Source organism: Nomascus leucogenys, chromosome 4 (assembly GCF_006542625.1).
Source record: "Nomascus leucogenys isolate Asia chromosome 4, Asia_NLE_v1, whole genome shotgun sequence".
NCBI lineage: Eukaryota > Metazoa > Chordata > Mammalia > Primates > Hylobatidae > Nomascus > Nomascus leucogenys.
The window spans coordinates 24,731,576-24,753,638 of NC_044384.1; the positions used below are offsets into that span (position 1 = coordinate 24,731,576).

Here is a 22,063-nt window from a genome sequence, read left to right on the forward strand (position 1 = left end):
TTTTTTTTTTCTCCACAATCCTAAAAGTTCATGAACTTTCAGAGAGACACAGGAGCCAACCTGAAAGAGTTCCCAGTGGTCAAAGCTGGAACCATTTGAGCAACAAAATTAATAATGTAGTATTGAATTCTAGCCCAAAGTATAAAATAAATATACATGGGTCCATACTGACATAAAAAACACTGACATAAATGACTGAATAAACAAGAGAGATGGAACAAATCTTCCTTACAGAATAACTCTAAATAATAACATATAGATACTCCCTCCTCTGGGATGGAGTTTAATCTTGCCCTCATCTTGAGTGTGGGTTGAATTGAGTCATGCCATTCGTGCCATTCAGAGTAAAGTGTATGGAAAGAGGAAAACAGCTTTGCAGTAGAGAAACCTGGCAGACACAACCTTAACTAGGTCAAGGTCAAGTCACCAGCGATAAGTCACGTGGCCATCGTGCCATTGTCCTTGAGAGTATGCAATGGGGAAGGCGCTTCATCTCTGAGGCTTTCTTCCCCCCAGTCTCATCATGAGAAAAAACAGTAGACAATACCCACATGAATAGGTTCGAGATACCCCCACAAAACTATACCTTACCAGAATACTTTATGACAATACTTTACTAAAATTCCTTACAGCTATCAAAGTCAAGAAAAGACAGAGAAACTGTCATGGATTAGAGGAGACAAAGGGCACAGGATGCTAAATGCAGTGTGGTATCCCGGCTGGGATCCTGAAAGGGAAAGGCGTTAGCCAAAAAGCTAGTGACAGCTACATCAAGTCTGGAGTAGTGTTAATAGTGGCAGATCAATGTTAATTTCTTTTAAAAAACATTTTTAGTAGAAATGAGGTCTCGCTATGTCGCCCAGGCTGGTCTCGAACTCCTGAGCTCAAGCGATCCTCCCGCCTGCCTTGGCCTCTCAAAATGCTGAGATTACCAAAGCGTGAGCCACCGCACCTGGCTCAATGTGAATTTCTTAGTTTTGACAAATGTGCCACAGTTATGGAAGCTGTAGGCATTAGGAGACACCGACTGAAGGGTATATAGACGACCCTCTCTACTATCTTTGCAACTTTAAGTTCCAAAAGAAAGTTTTTTAAAAAAACAACACAATTGCACTTGTACTCCATAAATTTATACTAAAAACAATAAAATCAAAAATTATTTAAAAAACGAAAACAAAAGTTTATAAACTTAGGGTGCAAACAGAACCTTCTTGAAAAGCAGCGGCCGATCTCCTCCCCCCACCCGCCTGTACAGCACCCTAGCGAGGGGCGTGAGGGGCAGAGCCTGGCTCTCCAGCGCTGGGCTTACGCGTCCCGCCGCGACTCCTCCCTGGAGCCTCACCGGCGCCGGACTCTGCCCTGGGCGCGCCCCGCGGGGCGGAGCCAAGCCTGCGGGCGGTGGCGGCTGCACTCTCAGGGCCCTGGCAGCTGACCCTGGCCCCAAGGCCCGATCGCCCAGGGGAGGAGCAGCACCAGGACCCCGCATCGGCTGGGCGCCCCACAAGGTAGGCGAGTCTGGCCACCTTCGGGCCCGGTCCCTGCAGCGCGCCCCCGCACCCCCTCCAGGTGTGTGGTGTCCGGGTGCCTTTCCAGCTGCTTCCCCAGCGGAGTTCCTGGCATTAAGGACATTTCCTGTAAAAGGGTCCTTGTTGAAGAGGTAATCCTCCCTGGAAACCTCGGTTCTGGGCTCGAATTTCCTGGGCGAGAAGTTTCTTTCCCGTTGGGAAGAGTTGCTTTTCCGCAGAGAGGAACCCCTACTTAGCCCGGCGCACACCTGATTATTTATTTAGGTTGTGGTTATACAATCCGTTTGTCAGGGGTCCTCGCGATTTCTGCCTGCTAATTTCAGAGGCTATGGAGAAAAGTCCTGCGGTAAACGCCCTGACCTGGGAACTCCAGCGTGGTGGCTTTGACAAGTCACTGCGCTCTCATTTTTTAAAGAGCAGAGATGAATGAAGGTGGCTGTCTTCATTCATTTGTGCGGGTTTCTGCAGCTGCAGGTGTAGTAAAAAGGGCAGCCCATTGCTTGACTGTTTCCTTAATGTTGAGTAGCAGCATGAGATTTTAGAGCTGGAAGTTACAGAGTGCTAGGCGGCTAGACAAAGGAACACTCTTATCTTCCTAAAGATTAGTACGGGACCGTGCAAGTGTAGTTTTTAGATTGGATGATAACATAGCTGTGAATTTTCAGCCTTTTTGGAAGTGAAGACAAAATTGAATGTAAGGATCAGAACAAGCAACAAGCCCTGAACATAACTGAAGCTGTACCTGTTCCCCATTATATTCTGATTGTTTTATTTTAGGAATCAAAACCTCTTTAACTTTCTTGGTGTATATAGGTCGGATGAAGTGTAAGAATACAAAAAGGAATTATTCTGTGTTTGTGATAGGGAGGAGATAATCTGTCCTTTTGATTTTACCTAATGCCATTAAATATTCAGAGCTACTGAAGTCTGGTTTTCCTGATATGTGAGCTGGGCAGGAGTGTCAGGTACCCTGGCAGACACAATTGATGCTGTTGTCATGCTTTTCCCCCGCTGCCCACTCTCTTCCCCACCGCACTCCCAGTTTGAGAGGGAAGGCCCCTGACACAGTGGAATTTCTGCCCAAGGCAGGGAGTATCCCCGTGTGTTTCCTCAAATGTTTGCAGAAAGAATGAAAACAACTACACTTCCTGGGACCCAGGCTGACCTCATAAAGCCGACGTCATAAGAAGGTTCTTTCCTCTTGTTATTTACAAAATAAATTGATCCCTTGTCCTAACTAGAAAGAGACTTTTAAAATTAATACTGTTGCTATTTTGTGAATTACTGATAGGCATGTTATTTGTTAGCTTATTTGTTTACAGTATGCTCAACATTGAAGGTGAGTTGTAATCCAAATTTTGGCCAAAGCTAAAAAACGTAAGCTAGATTTAGACAAAGCTGAAAAATGAGGTGTATATTTGCTTGGAATAATGACTGAAAAGGGAAATAACTGAAGATTTTGATGGGAATGTAAAAGTCTTTTATAGTGGTAGTTTCTCATCTTTAGAACTGAGATATTTACATCAAAATGATATGGCTATTTATTGATTGAAAACATTTCATAATGGCAAAATTTTACCATGAATTTACTAACACGTTTAAATGAATGTCATTTACTAAGCACAAAAACAGCCATTTATGTAGGTTTGGAAAACGAGAGAGAGAGAGAGAGAGAGAGAGAGAGTGTGTGTACATTCAGTTTTAGAAACTATTTGGTACATCTGTAAATTTGTGGGCCTATTCATGTATTCACTGAAACAATATTTATTGAGGGCACTGTGTTCTGTGTGGGAGAACCAGATGAGAGGGGGAGTGGGGTCTGGGCCAAACACAGCCCTGTGTAAATAAGACACATTTCTATCCTCCTGGAATTTACTACATTGGAGTCCTCCAGGCCATCCCAAGTCAACGCCATAGATTTACAGACCACATCAATGATCCATTCAATTTCCACAGTGACTGCAACTAGATTAGTTTCAAATCACATATTTCCTTACACTGATTTAAATAGTCAAATCTAAAAATGACAGAGGAGCTTGCGTGTTATTCTGCTCCATGGTTTTCTCTTTTGTTTAGGTTGGGGAAGAACTTAGGAATTGTGTGTTCCAGGCTTAATCTTATGAAATATTAACTTAAAATAGCTAAGTATCAATTTCATGCAAATTAAATAAAAACTAAACTTGTAGTATGGATGACAAGGATCTAGAGACAAAAATTGATGAACAAAAAATTTAAAACTGAAAAAAATCTATCCATTAAATTATTCTTTTGCTATAAATTAGAAAAATATGACTACAATTATATTCCTCCCCCAGAGGAAAACAGCATCTTCATTCAAGTTATTCTTACTTTTCCTTCTGTTTTTTTTTTAAAGCTTTATTGGAGGTATAATTTACATACCATAAAATACATCCAAGTGTATAATTTCATGATTTTTGGTAAATTTACTGAATGGTGCAACCATTAGCACAATCTGATTTTAGATCATTTTATCATTTCCCAAACATCCCTGGGGCCTGTTTGCAATCACTCACCATTCTTACCCCATCCCCAGGCAACCCCTAATCTATTTTGTCTCTTTAGATCTGCCTTTTCCGGACATTTCATACAGATGGAATCGTATAATATATAGTCTTTAGCATCTGGCTTTTTTCAGTTAGAATAGTTGTTGAGGTTTATTCAGGTTGTCACATGTATCTGTAGTTGGTTCCTTTTTATTGCTTAACTAGGATTTATTCCATGCCATGGCTATGCCGCATTTTGTTCACCATTTGGTAGACCTTTCTGCAAATACATTTGCATGGTAAAACAGATACATTGGTGCAGCTTCCATGGTAGCATAATGTGAGAATAACTGATATGAGCCAACCTCTTATTTGGTGCTTTGACTCTCTTCTATGATAATTTTAAATATGAATGCCAAGAGTTAAACATCCAGGTTCCTATTAAGCAGTGGTGTTTACTGCGTATAACTGTCTAGAGAACAAACCAACGTTAAGAACTAATTAACTTGGCCGGGCACAGTGGCTCACGCCTGTAATCCCAGCACTTTGGGAGGCCGAGCTGGGCGGATCATGAGGTCAGGAGTTCGAGACCAGCCTGACCAACATGGTGAAACCCCATCTCTACTAAAAATACAAAAATTAGCTGGGCATGGCGGCATGTGCCTGTAATTCCAGCTACTCAGGAGGCTGAGGCAGGAGAATCGCTTGAACCCGGGAGGCAGAGGTTGTAGTGAGCCAAGATCGCACCATTGCACTCCAGCCTAGGCGACAGAGCGAGACTTATCTGAACTTCTAACTTTCCCCAGCAATACAGGAGGCTGAGGCAGGTGGATCACCTGAGGTCAGGAGTTGGAGACCAGCCTGGCCAACACGGTGAAACCCCTACTCTACTAAAAATAATTTTTTAAAAATTAGCTGTGTGTGGTGGCGTGCGCCTGTAATCCCAGCTCCTCAGGAGGCTGAGGTAGGAGAATTGCTTGAACCTGGGAGGTGGAGGTTGCAGTGAGCTGAGATCTCACCACTGAACTCCAGCCTGGGCAACAGAGCGAGACTCTGCCTCAAACAAACAAACAAACAAAAAGGAACTTCTTAACTTCGCAAGAACATTGACTTTTGGTATACCTCTGTTAGGAATCAGGAAACTGGAACAGCAGTTCCCAACCAGAACTGTTTTCTTATATATCTCCATTGACCTTGCTTTGTGCTAACTATTATGGCAAATGCATTTTGCGGGGGTGGGGGTGGGTCATGCTTGACAACTTATGCTTAAATATCCTCTTAGGGAGATTTCTCTAGTTGAACAGAAATCCTTTTATAAAAATCTAGTCAGTTCTGTGAACCTAAAAAGAAGACAGTGTCTCTCTGAGTGCCTTTAAGTTACTACTCAAATTACAAGTTCCTTTTAGGGGAAAAAAAAGAGCATCAAAATAACTTGAGGTCTGTTTGTGTGTGTGTGTGTTTTTCAAGACGGGGTCGTATTCTGTCACTCACGCTGGAGTGCAGTATCAGGATCCTAGCTCACTGAAGCCTCAAACTCCTGGGCTCAAGTGATCCTCCTGCTTCAGCCTCCTGTATAGCTGGGACTGCAAGAACGTGGCACCACGCCTAGCTTATCAAATTTTTTTTTTCACAGATGGGGTATCACTGTGTTACCCAGACTGGCCTCCAATTCCCAGCCTTAAGCAGTCCTTCCACCTTGGCCTCCCAAAGTGCTGGGATTACAGATGTGAACCACTGTGGCCAACTTTTGAAGTCTATTTTGTTGGCAATTTAGAATGCACACTATTTTTTTTTAACATCTACAATTTGAAAAGAAGATAACGTAGGTTAAATAATATAGTTTTCCAAAGCTGAATGTCTTCATTTGCAACTCATTTTTTTCTGCTTGAAATGTCAAAACAACTTCCTGAAACTCCTAGGTGAGAATACTACTACTGTTTTGAGGATCTGTGTGTGATTGATGGAGTAATCAATCTCGATTGGTAATACACTTTTGTTTCCTTGGTAAGGATTTTTAAAATTCTGAAACAAATGCATTTTTTTTCTAGCCTCATACTGATGATTTTATACCAAGTATCTCCTAAGAGGTATTTACCATCTACAGGAATCCACCTTCATCATTCTCACTTTCATATACTCCAGGGATCAGGATCAGGGCAGAGACATTCACCAAGCTATGTTGGTTTATCAAGAGAAGGAAGGCTTGATTAATATTGAGCTGTAAGCACCTGCTATTTATTTTGATGAGGTTACTTACGTTGTTGTGATCTGATACAAGGAACTTAGTTTTACCCAAAATGGGAAGCTGCCTCTGACACTTCTATCTTTCTATAAACACCTGGATTTTGGTAGGATGCTGCCCTTGGATAAGTCAAACATCTTCATGGTGTGGGAGGGTGGGCGACAGTGTTGATGAAAAGTAGGGTCATGGCTGGGCGTGGTGGCTCATGCCTATAATCCCAGCACTTTGGGAGGCTGAGGCGGGTGGATTGCCTGAGGTCAGGAGTTTGAGACCAGCCATAGGCAACATGGTAAAACCCCATCTCTACTAAAAATACAAAAATTAGCCAAGTGTGGTGACACATGCCTGTAGTCCCAGCTACTTGGGAGGCTGAGGCAGGAGAATCGCTTGAACCTGGGAGGTGGATGTTGCAGTGAGCTGAGATTGAGCCACTGCACTGTAGCCTGGGTGACACAGTAAGACTCTGTCTGAAACAAAAAGAAAGAAAGAAAGAGAGAGAGAGAGAGAAAGAAAGAAAGAAAGAAAGAAAGAAAGAAAGAAAGAAAGGGAAAGGAAAGGAAAGGAAAGGAAAGGAAAGGAAAGGAAAGGAAAGGAAAGGAAAGGAGGAAGGAAGGAAGGAAGGAAGGAAGGAAGGATGGAAGGGAGGGAGGGAAAGGAAGAGAAGAGAAGAGAAAAGAAAAGTAGGGTCCTGGCTATTTCAGGCCCTGAATAAGTAGATATTTTCATCATTGATCCAACAGTATATGTGCAGATGGACAAATACGAAGAATGAAAACGTATTTTGCATCTGGAAAGCTATTAGAAAAGGAATGGGTAGATGTGAAAAAAAGTTCTAGGTTCATGAATTAGATTTAAAGCTTGTTGGAAATATTCTTATATTTCTTATGTATTATTGTATATTTCCTTCTACTTTATCACCTTTTATGAACAGTGCTTGTGATTAAGTTTTTAAAAATGTTTAAAAGGCTTTCCTTGTTTCTGTCATACTGAATGCTAAGTTTAATTGACTAGTCATGTAGCATGAGCTAGAATCAGCAGCCCAATTGCCTGTTGTTTTTAACAACCCTGATTCCATTGCTATCTATCTATCTATATATCTATCTATCTCTATGTATCTATGTATGTGTGTGTATATATATATATATATATATATATATATATATAATCATTTACACTCTTTTGGGGGTCAAGAATTTGAATGAAGAAAAACAAATCCAATTAATTTTGGCTTCCAGTTACTTCTGATAAAATCAGTGAAGGTTCTTGGATTTTGAAATCTCAACTGTGCATTGCTTTTTCTAGATCCTGCCAGATTACTATTTTTTAAATAACATGTACAAATTCATCTTTTTCAGTATAGAGTATTGTAAGTTTTGGGAAATTGTTATAGTCGTAGAACCATGATCACTAACAAGATATATTTCCCCACCCCAAATCCTACATGTTCCTTTGGTAGTCAACCTGTCCCCCACTGCCAGTCCCAAGTAACCGCTAATCCCTTTTGATTCCTACAGTTTTTACTTTTCTAGAATGTCAAATAGATGGAACCATAGAATATGTAGCCCCTTGAATTTGGCTGTTTCAGTTAGCCTGATGCATTTGACACTTATCTATGTTGTTGTGTGTATCAGTAATTCATTCCTTTTTTTTTTTGAAACAGAGTCTCACTCTGTTACCCAGGCTGGAGTGCAGTGGCACAATTTCAGCTCACTGCAACCTCTGCCTCCCAGGTTCAAGTGATTCTTGTGCCTCAGCCTCCTGAGTAGCTGCGATTACACACATGCACGGCCACAACTGGCTAATTTTTGTATTTTTACTAGAGATGGGGTTTCACCATGTTGGCCAGTCTGCTCTCGATCTCCTGACCTCAGGTGATCAGCTCACCTTGGCCTCCCAAAGTGCTGGGATTATAGGTGTGAGCCACTGTGCCTGGTCCATTCCTTCTTAATGAGGAGTTGTATTCACCTGTTGGTGAACATTTGACTTGTTTGCAGTGTTTGGCAATTATGAACATTTGTGTGCAGGTTTTATGGAATATAACTTTTCATTTCACTTGGATAAATACCAAGGCATGGGGTTTATGGGTTACATACTATGTATTTAACGGTATAGGAAACTGCCAAGCTGTTGTCCACAGCAGCTCCACATTTTCCATTCCCATCAGCAACAGACAGGAGTTCCAACTGTTCCACATCCTCACCAGAACTGGTGTGGTCTCCTTTTCCCCTTGCTGGATAATTTTTTTAAATGACATAAATTATGTTCAAGCTAAAATAATCCAGGACAAACTCAGAAAACTGTAGGTATTTTATATATTCCTGGGCTCTTCACTCCTAAAGTATTTTATAGAGCCACAAATGACATTTTCTAAAAGCGCATCATGTAAATGTTGCAAGTGACTGTGACATATATCATTGACCTCAGCTTCCTTTTATATTTTATTGACTGGTAAGTGTTAATCAGCTTTTGGGTTGACTTGTTAATAGAGAAGTTCAAATCAGGAGGAATAATTGGCTGATGGGGTAAGGAAGGAATAGCGAGGGGAAAACTAAGCTTGGGAATTGACACTTTCAAATCATGTCCTACAAGCAAATGTCCACAATAAGTTGTGAGTATAAACATTATGATTTAATATTAACTTAATGTGCATGAAGTCAGATGCTACATTAGGCACTTTTCATGCATTATCTCATTTAATCCTCACTTAACTCTGAGAAAGTTGGCATTCTCATCTGAATTATTCTGTTGAGGAACCGAGGCTTAGGGAGTTTAAATGATTTTCCAAGACCTCCCAGCTGGTGATGAAGTGGAACAGAGTCTTGTAGGCAGAACAATTGAGTCCAAATCCCTTGTTTTTAAGCCATGCAGCCAAACTGCCTTTGTTCATGGAATAAATCTACTGGGACAACAACATCTGTTTAGGTTCCTGAAGGACACACCTGGGAACTCCCATCAGGAGTTCTGTGACTGTTACTTGGTGACTTACTTTGGAAAACTTTGATTCTTAAGCTATCTTGGGCCCAAGAAGTTGAGGCTTAGAAACTCCTTCAGAATGTAGCAGAGGCAAAGTGGTAAGTTAGAAGGAGCTAGCAGACTCATGAGAAAGAGCCAGACAACTCATGGCTTGGGATCCAATGGCCACCAACTAGTTATCTTTGTTTATCTTGTTGAGCCTTGTTTCTTCATCTGCAAAATGGGAATAATAATAACAACCTCTCAGGGCATATGTGAGAAGTATTATAGAGAGCATACCCTACCTGGCATATGGTCCTCACTTAACAAATCCTGGCCCCTCCTTCCCACCCTTCTCCAGATGGGAAGGGATGCATGTGCTTTGCACCTTTTTGCAGTTTAGTTGCTGAACTGAACATTGGCTGAAGCTTTCAGCTGTTTTTCAATGTTTCAAATTATGCCAGTGAACTATGAGGATAGACTATTTTATTAAAAAGACACCTGAATTTGGGGTCAACCTATTTGTGTTCAGTGGATGATGTTCTTATAACCTTGAAAATCTTACATCCTTTTTTGTGCCTTATTGCATTATCTATCTGTCTATCTATCTATCTATCTATCTATCTATCTATCTATCTATCTACTGAAGATAATAACTGTAACACAGTGTTGTGATGATTAATTTTGGCAATATATGAAAAATTACTTGGTAAATGGCACGTTTTGTCAATAGTACATATTTGTATATTGTGTTTACACCAATATTTCATTTTTCCTCCAAAATAGCTTTTGTCTCATATCTAAGAATTTTCTATAGCACTGGCTATAATATGTGTATATACAAATGAGTAGCATGTAGTTGAATAAAATTAATTCTACTTAGCAAAAGCTTAGATTAGTATTTGAAAACAGAACTTGGGTACAGTGTAACATGCATGTCTTTCGTATGCTGTGCATCGTTTTCAGGTAAACTGCACAGTCACCTGAGATTTAGCCAGCTGACACTGGATGTCACCATTGTGCTGTGTAATGTAGCTGCAGAACAGGTGTGCTATTTAGTATTCAGGACACGGTTAGTCTCATCAAGGGTTTGGAGATACGTTCGCTATTTTCCCGCATATAACCGAATTATCCTTGTGGCACTTTTGTAGTAACTTACTTTTTCAGTTTCTAATATTCAAGCGCTATAAAATAGTGATCAGAAATGAACAAATAATCTCTTAGAACCAGGAAACAAAAAGCTGAAAACTCAGAAACTGTGCTAAAACCAAGCAGGGCTTTTGATTGCAATCCAGAGTAATTGACTCTGGCTGACTTAGTAGAAGAAGAATTTACTGAGAGGATATAGAGCAGCTACCGGAATTGATGGGAATGTTGAAAAACTAGGTTTGGAAAATGGGAGGATCTCATATGCTAGGACACCAGTGAAATCAGTTTGTGGGATGAGGAGTTAGGGTCCTCCTGACATAGCCACTGGCCACTGGCCACTGAATTTCCTGCCACTTGGACATGAAGCACCACTCTGTGTCAGAGACTCCTTCCCTTTCCTGAACAATGACTGGATTTCCACTGCCTCCAGCTCCAACCAGCCAGATGGCGATTCCCTGGGTTGCACTTCCAGCAGGAGCTGTCATTTGGTTGATTCTAGGTGTTGTTCCTGTGCCCCAGCTCCAGGGAGTGACCATGAACAAGTTAGAGACCTTTCCTGCAAGACTCATACAAGTGGTGCCTCAGCACATCTGGGAAGGAGATTCAAGCACTAGCTAGCCAAAACCTGCCAGACATCCAGCATGGTGCTTTTCAATCAGCAGCCCCCAGACGTGAGTGGAGAATACCTCTGTGCAGTCAGTCAGACTTCATTGTCCCCTCTCTGGGCTGACCTGGGGTCAGTTGTTTACACCTTGCAGTACCTGACAGCTTCACTCTGTCTTTGCCTCAATCCTGGGGGATCCATAATAGCAACTCCTAGACCTCTTTTAATGTGGCCAAGGAGACAACTCCTTAGGCAAACGAAGCCTCAAAAAGTTCAGGTCAAAAAGAAAAAGGTCCTGCAACATTAAAAGAAAAGAAAATGGTAGACTTTGCTGTGTGCCGTGGTTTTCTTAGAACACTGCTCTAGGGACCGGGTGCTGTGGCTCATGCCTGTAATGCCAACACTTTGGGAAGCCAAGGTGGGTGGATCACTTGAGGCCACGAGTTCAAGATCAGCCTGGCCAACATGGCGAAACCCCGTCTCTACTAAAAATACAAAAAAATTATCTGGGTTTAGTGGTGCACCTCTGTAATCCCAGCTGCTTGGGAAGCTGAGGCACGAGAATCACTGGAACCCAGGAAGTGGAGGTTGAAGTAAGCAGAGATCACGCCACTTTACTCAAACCTGGGCAACAGAGTGAGACCTTGTCTCAAAACAAACAAACAAACAAACAAACAAACAAAAACACTGCTCTAGGCACATGCCAGCCTCTGCTCTTGTTTTCCCATTTGCCTGGAACTCTCTTCTCCTAGATCCCAGAGAGCCACATGGCTTGTACCTGATTTTCTTCATCTTTTGCTCAAATACCACCTCCTCAGATCAGCTTCCCTCACTGCTCATCTAGAACAGCACCTCCTTTTACCCTCAGTCCCCTGATCGGCTTTTCTTCATGTCACTCATCACAGCCTCCCTTAGACTCCCTCTATATTTACTCGTTTGTTTAATGTCTGTCTCTCCCTTTGTACTGAACATCCTATGAAACTAGGGTCTTTGGCTCAGCCCTATAACCACAGTTCCTAACACAGTGGCTTTCTATAAATATTTACTCTCAATAAATGAATCAAGGGTTAAGTAAAGAAAGGAAACACCCTTGTTACAGTCTCTACAATATAAACAGTGTCTGTAATCCTTTTCTAGGGTTGCTCTAACAAAGTGTCACACACGGAGTGGCTTGAACAGGGAAATGGATCATCTCTCAGTTCTAGAGGCTAGAAGTTCAAGATCAAGGTGTCTGCAGGGTTGGTTCCTCTTGAGGGCTGTGGGAGAGATCTGTTTCGTGCCTCTCCCCTGCTTCTGGTGGTTTGCTAGTAATCGCTGGTGTTCCTTGGCATGTAGAAGTATCGCTACATCTCTGCCTTCATTTTCACAGGGCATTCGGTGTTCTCATCTCTCGACACATTGTTCCTTTTCATAAGGATATCAGTCATATTGGAGGAGGGACCCACCCTACTCTAGTATGACCTAATGTTTACTTAACTAATTACACCTGTAAAACCCTGTTTCTAAATCAGGTCCCATTCTGAGGAACTGGGGGTTAAGACTTTAACATGAATTTGGGGGGAGGACACAATTCAACCCATCGCAGGCATTTGTTTGTTTATTTTGTAGTACTTCTGCTATTCTCATGTCATTAACCAGAGCACAAGGTTTAGTTAGATTCTCCTGGGTGCCCGGTGGTGTGGTGGTTTATCACATGGATTACAGTTCACAATAATGTGTGTGCATAGCTTTGTAGATTGTAAACTCTTCAATAGATGTTAGCATCATTGTTTGAGGAAACTGACAAATTATCAGTGCATTAGCAATAAGGAATTTGTACCACGGACTTGCTAGTCTTAAAGTCCCCCAAAGCAATTTTTCCTTCATAGCCCAGTAACAGATTATTTAAAATATAACCTGCTTCTTTCCTGGAAGAAAGGAAACCACCCAGATTGCATGTCAGCCTTAATTGTGGATAATGGTTTCATATTTTATGTACTTGTTTGACAAATATGTACAAATCATTTATTATATATTAAATGTGCTGCTGTAAGTGCTTGACAAATATTAACTCATGAAAAACCCCACATTGATTATTGTTAATAATATTATTTTCATTTTACTGTTAAGGACACCAAGGCACAGAGAAGTTAAGGGACTTGACAGAGGTCACACAGGTACGGAGTGGCAGAATGGAGCCATGAGACTCGGCAGGCTGCCTCTAAACTGTTTCAGCTGTGGAAGCCTCTTTCTTCACAGAAAGCCTCATGGAAAAATTCAGTGTGTGAGACAGAATAAAGCAGAGCTGGGGTGGTTGAAGTTGAGGTGGCAGAGCCCTGTCTGTTCAGCAGCCCTCCGCCTCCTCCCTGGGAGCCATGTTTGAAAAGCCCTGGTCTAGGAAATACCTCCTCTTGGCATGATGCCACCTGTAAGCTGTCTTCAATCCATTCTAGCATAAGACAAATAAAAGTCTTTCCTTACTTTAATTAACTGATTGTGATTTATTTTGAAAATTTTATCCCCTTAATCTACTTCCGGCTGAAATAAAATGCTAACATGGATTTTCCCCAGGATAGTAATGCCATATGGCAATTTGGACTTTGCTGGCTTATGTTCCCCTTGGGTTTCTTTACACCAACCAAGGACTCTGGGTACAAAAGTTTTCTGAACCAAAGACAGAAATGGAATTTAATTTCATATGGATACAGTTATAAAGCTTTGCAACCAGATAGATGTGAACTACCTGCCCTGCTTGTCTTCTGTGGCTACTGATAATATAAAATAACAGGGCAACTATTGACAGTGACTGTCCAGTGAGTGCCTTCTGTTAGCAGGCATTTAAAAAAAAACCAAAAACTCATTTTCCTATCTGTAGGTGTTATCACCCCTATCTGACAGCTATGTAAGTGAAGACAAAGATTTTATGTAACTTGTTTAAGATGGCCCAACCAGTGAGTGGAAAAAGTGGGAAGTTTTCAGAAATATCAGTGATCAAGAAACAAAATTCCTTGATTTTAAGAATAAAAGGTATATAAGAGAGTATATTTTAGGATAAAAGACGTAAGGCCCGATGCAATTTTCAAATTATGAAAGAGCCTGAAAAGGCAGTGGGATTCATTCTAAAGAGCGATTCATTCCTATGATAAAATGCCTCTTATCGTTTGTTAATGTACACATTGCATAACATACTGAAAAGGAAAATGAAAGTAAATCAGTCAAATGGGACTATAGATCCAGGGTACTGTACTGGAGGGAAAAAACAAACTCAGGCCAGATCGATTGCTTTGCTTGCCTCTATTTTCCCACTGGTCCTGCCCCCACTCCTTGCCAAGCCCTAACCCAAAGGTCAGCAAATGTTTCCTGTAAAGGGCCAGATAGGAAATATTTTAGGCGTTGCCTGCCACATACTTTCTCTGTCACAACTACTGAACTCTGCTGTTTGTGGTGCCAAAGCAACATAAAAGATATGTACACAAATGGCCACGTTGTGTTAGAGTAAGACTTTATTTATGGGCACTAAATTTGAACTTCATGTAATTTTCATGTGTCATGAAATGTTGTCCGTTGATTTTTTCCAACCATTTTTATGAATACTAAATTTGAAATTCGTATAATTTTCATGTGCCATGAAATGTTATTCTTCTTTTGATTTTTTTGTTTGACCATTCAAAAATGTAAGAACCATTCTTAGCTCTGGGGCTGTACAAACAGGAGGGAAACTGGATTGAGGTCCCAGGCTGGGGTTTTCTGACCCCTACCCTGACCTGACCATCCTCTCTCTGGCTTCCAAGCACACTGCATATTGACTCTATGGGTGTTTCTCTTACTTCAGGCATTTAAATGTTGTTTTGCACCAATATCTTAATCCCGGAAGATACTTCAGAGGACCCAGTAAGAGATGTACTTCCATTCACAGTTTGCAAAAGCACACTTGCAGAGTTGCTGCTGCCGAATCAACTTCAGCCAAAACAAATATTTAATAGAATCCATAGCTGCTAAGAGGATTTATAATAAAATGGAAAATTCTTGGCATACTCTGTCAATTTCATTGACGATTAAAGGATAAATGCAGGACTTTGTAGTATCCCCAGAAGCGATCTTGTTTCAAAGTGATGCCCTCAAATATGCAAATTCTTTGTGTTATTTTGCAGCCTAGGTCACTGTTAGATTTTAAATATTCTGTTGTTGTTATTGTTTCTCTCCAGGGAAGCCAGTCTTAATATGATGGAAACATCTCTGAACTTCTAAAAGACCAAGGTTGGCGTTTTAGCTCTATTAATTTTACTTCCTCCTGGGTAAGTTAATGTCACTTTGGGAGTGGAGTCTTGGCTTCTTATCAGTAACATAGGATTAATAATCCTACCCCACAGGGCTTTTTATTATAGTTTACTTATTAGTTATTTACTATTTATTATAGTAAATAATAATTATAGGCTCACTTTACATATTTCTTACCCCAGACCTGGATCAGCTAAGAAGTCCTAGTTTCCTTTTTGGTAGAATATGATATTCAAAGACCACAGCCTGGCCATGAGAGATGCTAACTGCTACTATTTCTAGGTTTTTTGGTGAATAAAGGTAGAGTATATATTATTTAAAGGAAAAGAAATCATTATTTTCTACCTCCCGGGTTCAAGTGATTCTCATGCTTCAGCCTCCCGAGTAGCTGGGATTACAGATGTGCCCCATGCCCAGCTAATTTTTGTATTTTCAGTAGAGACGGGGTTCCACCATGTTGGCCAGGCTAGTCTCAAACTCCTGACCTCAAGTGATCGGCCCACTTTGGCCTCCCAAAATGCTGGGATTGCAGATGTGAGCCACCATGCCTGGCTTCACCTAACATTTTTGTTGTATATTTTATTTTTTCTTTTATGATACATAGCTTGATTCTTCATGATGTTAACACAATTACCTGTTGGCTTTATTCTATAATGTGAACCTGTGTACATAAACACACCAACCACTATTCGCAGTTCAAAATAGCAATACCAATATTTCCACTAACAATATTATGAGTGAATATAGTTCAAGATTGTTTTGCTATTCTTTTTGTTCTTAGAATATAGCACACCAGGGATAAATAGTTCCTGGTATGTCATTTTTAATCACTTGAAATAATTCTTATGGTTATAGAACTTGATATACAGATATATTTATTTAATTTATTTCACCTTTATTTTGGATGATTATTTTTTCTGTCAATTTTATTTCATAGTTAGATAATATATATACGTGGTTTAGTATTAAAACCTTAAGACACAGATTTCTTCCTTCCATTCATATTTCCTACCCTTCTTATAGAAAATATGATATTACATATTCTTTTCTGCTCTATGCTTTTTCATGAGATAATAATACATCCTAGTGATGACTCCACAGCAGTTGATAGTTTATTTAATCTATTCTCTTCTTGTTGGCATGGGGTTTTTCCAGTCTTTTACTATTAGTTCTCCTAATAGTTAATAGCCTTTACAGACTATGTATGAAGATACACACACGCACACAAAACATAATTTTGTTATAATTGTATCATGTTAATTCTACATTTATTATGTACTTACAATGTACTAGAATATAAACCTCATTCCTTTTTAGTCTGAGATTTTAGATTTTACAGTCTGAGATGATACTGAATAAAAAGAGAAATTTCAGATTTTACCTTTTTAGATTATTTAAATGTTAAATTTTTAATTAATGATTCCTTCAGATGATATGGCTTTATGTTAAATTAATTTCTGGATTTATGAATATATACAGATACCAATGATTTATAGCTTTTCTGCTATATTTGACTATAGTGATAAAACAACTTATTTCAGTTTATGAACCATATAATCATACAATCAAAACAGCCTGTTTTGCTTAGCTGATTTATGTTTTCCTAAAGCCAGAATTCGCAATGACAACAGTGACAGTGACCACAGAGATTCCCCCAAGGGATAAGATGCAAGATAATTCTGCCTTGTATGAGTCTACATCTGCTCACGTTATTGAAGAAACCGAGTATGTGAAAAAGGTATGTGGGTAGCAGAAATCATTAGTATGATATGGTTTTTTAAAGAGAAATTCCAATATGGGCTGGAGGACTTTGTTTCCCTCTCCATAGAACATATGTAAAGGAACAACTCTAGTTTGGCAAAGGACAGTCTTCCTAGCTGAAATTTAAACCCATGTTTAGTCATTTCTCTTGAGGATATAAAATTGTTCCCACGCTTGGAGTAAAATGATTTTCCTCACTCAGTAAAATTGAATAATGGGCCAGGAGGGTTCAGAACACCTATCAGCACTTAATTTGTCCCTCACTATTCACCACTGGATTTCCTACTGTTTTATAATGTTTTCCAGTGGTTTCATGAGTGTTGATCGTGTTCCCAAGTAGATGTTTACATTTCCTGCTGAGTTGGTGCCTCTCATTACCTTGTTCCTTTTCACAGTTCAGGGTAACTATTGCCAGTGACTGTGGGTTGGCATATCACTTCATTAAAAACGTGAAGTCTTATGAGAATCCAAAATGATAATGGCTGACAGAAATATATATTCTTAACTGTTTCTTACAACAGACATGTATTAAGCACTTAAAATGTGCTAGAGTAGGCCAGGTGCAGTGGCTCATGCCTGTAATCCCAGCACTTTGGGAGGCCGAGGCAGGTGGATCAGGAGTTTGAGACCAGCCTGACCAACATGGAGAAACCCCGTCTCTACTTAAAATACAAAAAAATTAGCCAGCTTGGTGGTGGGTGCCTGTAATCTCAACTACTCAGGAGACTGAGGCAGGAGAATCGCTTGAACCCAGGAGGCGGAGGTTACAGTGAGCAGAGATCACACCATTACACTCCAGCCTGGGCGACAGAGCAAGACTCCATCTCAAAAAAATTATAATAATAAAAAATAAAAAAATGTCCTAGAGTAAAAACCTGGCTCCTACTCTTACAGTCTTACAGTCTAAGAGGATGCTGAATAAAAAGAGAAATTTCATATTTTACCTTTTTGAATTATTTAATTACTTAGTTAAATAATGGACAAATTCTGGCATAGTTTATAACCTGTTCAGATCAATTAATTCCATCATCTTTGAATGTCTTGCAACTCCATAGGTCATCAAGACATGGGGCTTATATTTCATGCATAAATGTGTATGATCTCTCAGTAATTATTCTGTAGTAATTACTTAATAGTAATTATTTTGTAGTAATTACTAGGTAGTAATTATTTTGTAGTGATTACTAAGTAGTAATTGTTTTATAGTAATTACTAAACGGTAAATTAGTACTAAATTACTAAATAGACAAAACAAAACTAAATAGTATTAAGTACTAATTACTAAATAATAATTGTTTGGGGATAATATTCACTTAAGTGATATTTTAGATTTGTCTGAGAAAGAGTTATAAAGACCAAATGCTTACTTTCAGCAATCTAAACAATATTAGCCTAAATGCAAGTTAGGTTGATGGTGGCAGTTATTTAAATCTGAGATCAATATATGTATATATGTATTACTTTCTAGATAATCAGGTACCCTGTAACTGGTATTGAGAAAAAAAGTATTTGGCATTAAATGCCTTTGAAACAAATAAAATGTTGTTTTTTTTTTTCCTTCTCTAGATTCGAACTACTCTGGAAAAGATCAGGACCCAGATGTTTAAAGATGAAATAAGACATAACAGTACAAATCACAAACTAGATGCAAAGGTAATAATTTCCTGCAGAAGATTAGCATAAAGCCATTTAGACTTTTTAAAGTAATTTTTTGGGCAATTACTAAGTTCTTTGAAGATTCGAAGGATGAGTGTTGAAATATTTCATGCATATCTAAAGACGTTAATGGCCATATGTGTGAAATGTTTAACCACAAATGTTGTAAGATCAAATTGGAATGGCTAGGCCTTACTTGAATATATCAAACAAGGCTTACTTATCGAAAGTAAATGAGAAGATGTTGGCCCAGCCAAGATCCATGACAGCAACATTTCCCAATGACAGGCAGAGCTTTTGGGCTCACGTGGGCCACACGAATAGACACACACAGTTGAAGCTTTTACGCCTGAGTTGAGTGAAGACTTTGTCAGATAGTTGATAAGCTTGAATGCACTCCCTTCCCCAACATCAGCTTTATATACCTAAGGTCGAGCAATCTGCACTTAGCCTTGCCTGGATTACACCAAGCTAAACCACATCTGAGCCAAGTGTACTTAATTAGTGTTGTCCACTGTAGGCATGGCCACAGAGTCCACCAGAACGTGGGGTATAATGCATAAATGTAGTCAATTTCATCACCCTCAGCCTCCCACACTAACATAACTAGCTTCAATTATTATTTAAAATACTTCTAAACTAGAAAACAAGGTTATGTTTAGGAATGATAGGGAAGATTAAAAAATTCAGTTTGGGCTATGTTGAGCTGCCTGTTAGACCTCCAAGTAAAGGCTTCTAATAGGCAGCTGGACACCTGATTCTGGAGCTGCGGGTAGAAGACTGAGCTAGAAGGTCCAGGATACAGGGTAGAGATTTGGGGCATTTAAGGATTGTATTTAAAGTTCTGAAACTGGAGAAGTTTACCAAGCGAGTGAGTGTGGAGAGAAATGAGAGCATATCTAAGGACTGAGTCTTGATGTGCCCGTTCCCAATGTTTAGATATTAGGAAGAAGAACCATCCCAGGAAGCTGAGATGAGGCTGGTGGATTAGGAGGAAAAGAAGGAGATTTCAGGGTTCTAGGGTAGAGCCTAGATGCTGCATTTCTAACAAGCTCCTGTTGATACTGAGCTGCTGGGACTGTAGACCACAGTTGAGAGTAGCAAGGCCCTAGATTTTCATGGCAAAATCTCTACAGGGCCAGAGGGCTGATGATTTGATGTGTGGTTGATCTGCTGACCTCTTATGGTTTGAAGCTACTCCTGTCAAGGCCACTTTAGCAGGAGTCACTGAAGGCAAATGAGGAGAGGGTTTCAGAAGCAGGGTGGGACCCCTCTGTCAAATGCTGTCCGTGGGCCAAGGAAATTGAAGACCGAATGCCCACCATAGATAGGAGGAGCTTCTTAGGAATGGTGACGACATTGTGTTGCCATGTGTCTGCCTCAGCCACCTCAAACCACAGAAGGTCAGCAGATCAACCATGCATCAAAACATCAGCCCTCTGGCCCTGTAGAGATTTCACCATAGTGATCTAGGGCCTTGCTACTGTCAAGTGTGGTCTGCAGTCCCAGCAGCTCAGCATCACCAGGAGCTTGTTAGAAATGCAGCATTTAGGCTCTACCCCAGACCTCCTGATTCAGAATCTGCATTTTTAACCAGTTCTATCACCCAGTAATTCACAGGCACACTGAAGTTTGAAAAGCACTGATCAACAATCTTTGTAGCCATCTACCACTGCTGACAATCTACCTTCTTCAAGAGTTTTTGTCAAATATTCTTTAACAAATTAAAAAAGAAAATAATTCCTACTCTGTATATGAAGAGTGGAAGTATGCACTAGGGTCTTGACTCTAAAACACAAAACTGTGACAGAGTTATGGTGAGGGAGGATGTTATCCACATACACTAAGTTCTTTTAGTTTTTTATTTCTGCAATCATAGTTATTATGTTGTAGGGAAAAGAACATATATTTTGTTGTTAAACAAACTGGGATTCTAATTCTGGTCTGGCATTACTTTAGGTAAAACCTTAGGTGTGTTAGTTAAACTCTCATCTTCAAATTCCTCACCTGTGTAAAGGGCCTAGCACCTTCCAGTGTTTTGAGTATTCAGACAAAGGACTGTACGTAAAACATCTAAAAGATAACCTGGCACATAACAGGTGTTTAACAAATAGAAGCTGTTATTATAATTGTAGTGTATGTGTAATTGTGTAATGGTTTCTCAGTTTTGAAATAAATTGAAAGAACAGAAAGAGCACACAATAACTATTCAAGAGGCGGTGCCATGAGCTCTCCCGCTCACTTGCTGCATAAACTTGGGCCCTGGTCCTCAGTTTCTACATCTGTAAAATGGACAGTTTAAGTTAGATGGTTTCCAATTTATTATCCACCTCCGTGTGTCCACGATTCCAGATGAGATTTATGTTCCAAGTGTATTTTCAGTGAGCTAGAGCTTACATCAAGTTATAATGGCAGTGCCATTCAGTTCTGACATCTCTGATTGGAAATTTAATATGAGGTAATTACAGTGAAGCATCACCAAACATTGACTATTATGTATTGTAACTATTAGGTCTGACAGTATTAGTCTATAATGCAATGTGACCAAAATGTAATTATGTCCACAACTTAGATTTTTAAAAAATATCTGGCCTTGTGGACATTATCTCCTAAAAAGCCCTTATCAGTATATTTGAAACTATAGAAAACATAAAAGTTAAAATGTCATTCTAACTCTTTTTTTTTATATTATTGTACTTTAAGTTTTAGGGTACATGTGCACAATGTGCAGGTTTGTTACATATGTATCCATGTGCCATGTTGGTGTGCTGCACCCATTAACTCCTCATTTAGCATTAGGTGTATCTCCTAATGCTATCCCTCCCCCCTCCCCCCACCCCACAACAGTCCCCAGAGTGTGATATTCCCCTTCCTGTGTCCATGTGTTCTCATTGTTCAATTCCCACCTATGAGTGAGAACATGTGGTGTTTGGTTTTTTGACCTTGCAATAGTTTACTGAGAATGATGATTTCCAGTTTCATCCATGTCCCTACAAAGGACATGAACTCATCATTTTTTATGGCTGCATAGTATTCCATGGTGTATAGGTGCCACATTTTCTTAATCCATTCTATCATTGTTAGACATTTGGGTTGGTTCTAAGTCTTTGCTATTGTGAATAGTGCTTCAATAAACATACCTGTGCATGTGTCTTTATAGCAGCATGATTTATAGTCGTTTGGGTATATACCCAGTAATGGGATGGCTGGGTCAAATGGTATTTCTAGTTCTAGATCCCTGAGGAATCGCCACACTGACTTCCACGATGGTTGAACTAGTTTACAGTCCCACCAACAGTGTAAAAGTGTTCCTATTTCTCCACATGCTCTCCAGCACCTGTTGTTTCCTGACTTTTTAATGATGGCCATTCTAACTGGTATGATGGTATCTCATTGTGGTTTTGATTTGCAT

At 39.9% G+C, this 22,063-nt stretch overlaps 1 protein-coding gene across 2 annotated transcripts in view; it reads left to right on the forward strand.

The window, feature by feature from the left end:
- Positions 1-1,380: 1,380 nt before the first annotated feature.
- Positions 1,381-22,063, forward strand: part of CCDC68 (coiled-coil domain containing 68) — a 60,615-nt gene continuing 39,932 nt past the window's right edge. The window contains exons 1-4 of one of the 2 annotated variants that reach the window (XM_030810096.1): positions 1,381-1,505; positions 15,162-15,251; positions 16,844-16,972; positions 18,562-18,648. In XM_030810096.1, the coding sequence (XP_030665956.1) occupies positions 16,856-16,972; positions 18,562-18,648 (204 nt within the window). In that variant the 5' untranslated portion in view covers positions 1,381-1,505; positions 15,162-15,251; positions 16,844-16,855. Of the gene's footprint in view, positions 1,506-2,791; positions 2,866-15,161; positions 15,252-16,843; positions 16,973-18,561; positions 18,649-22,063 lie in introns of those variants that run through there. The other variant, XM_030810097.1, reaches the window with a different exon arrangement.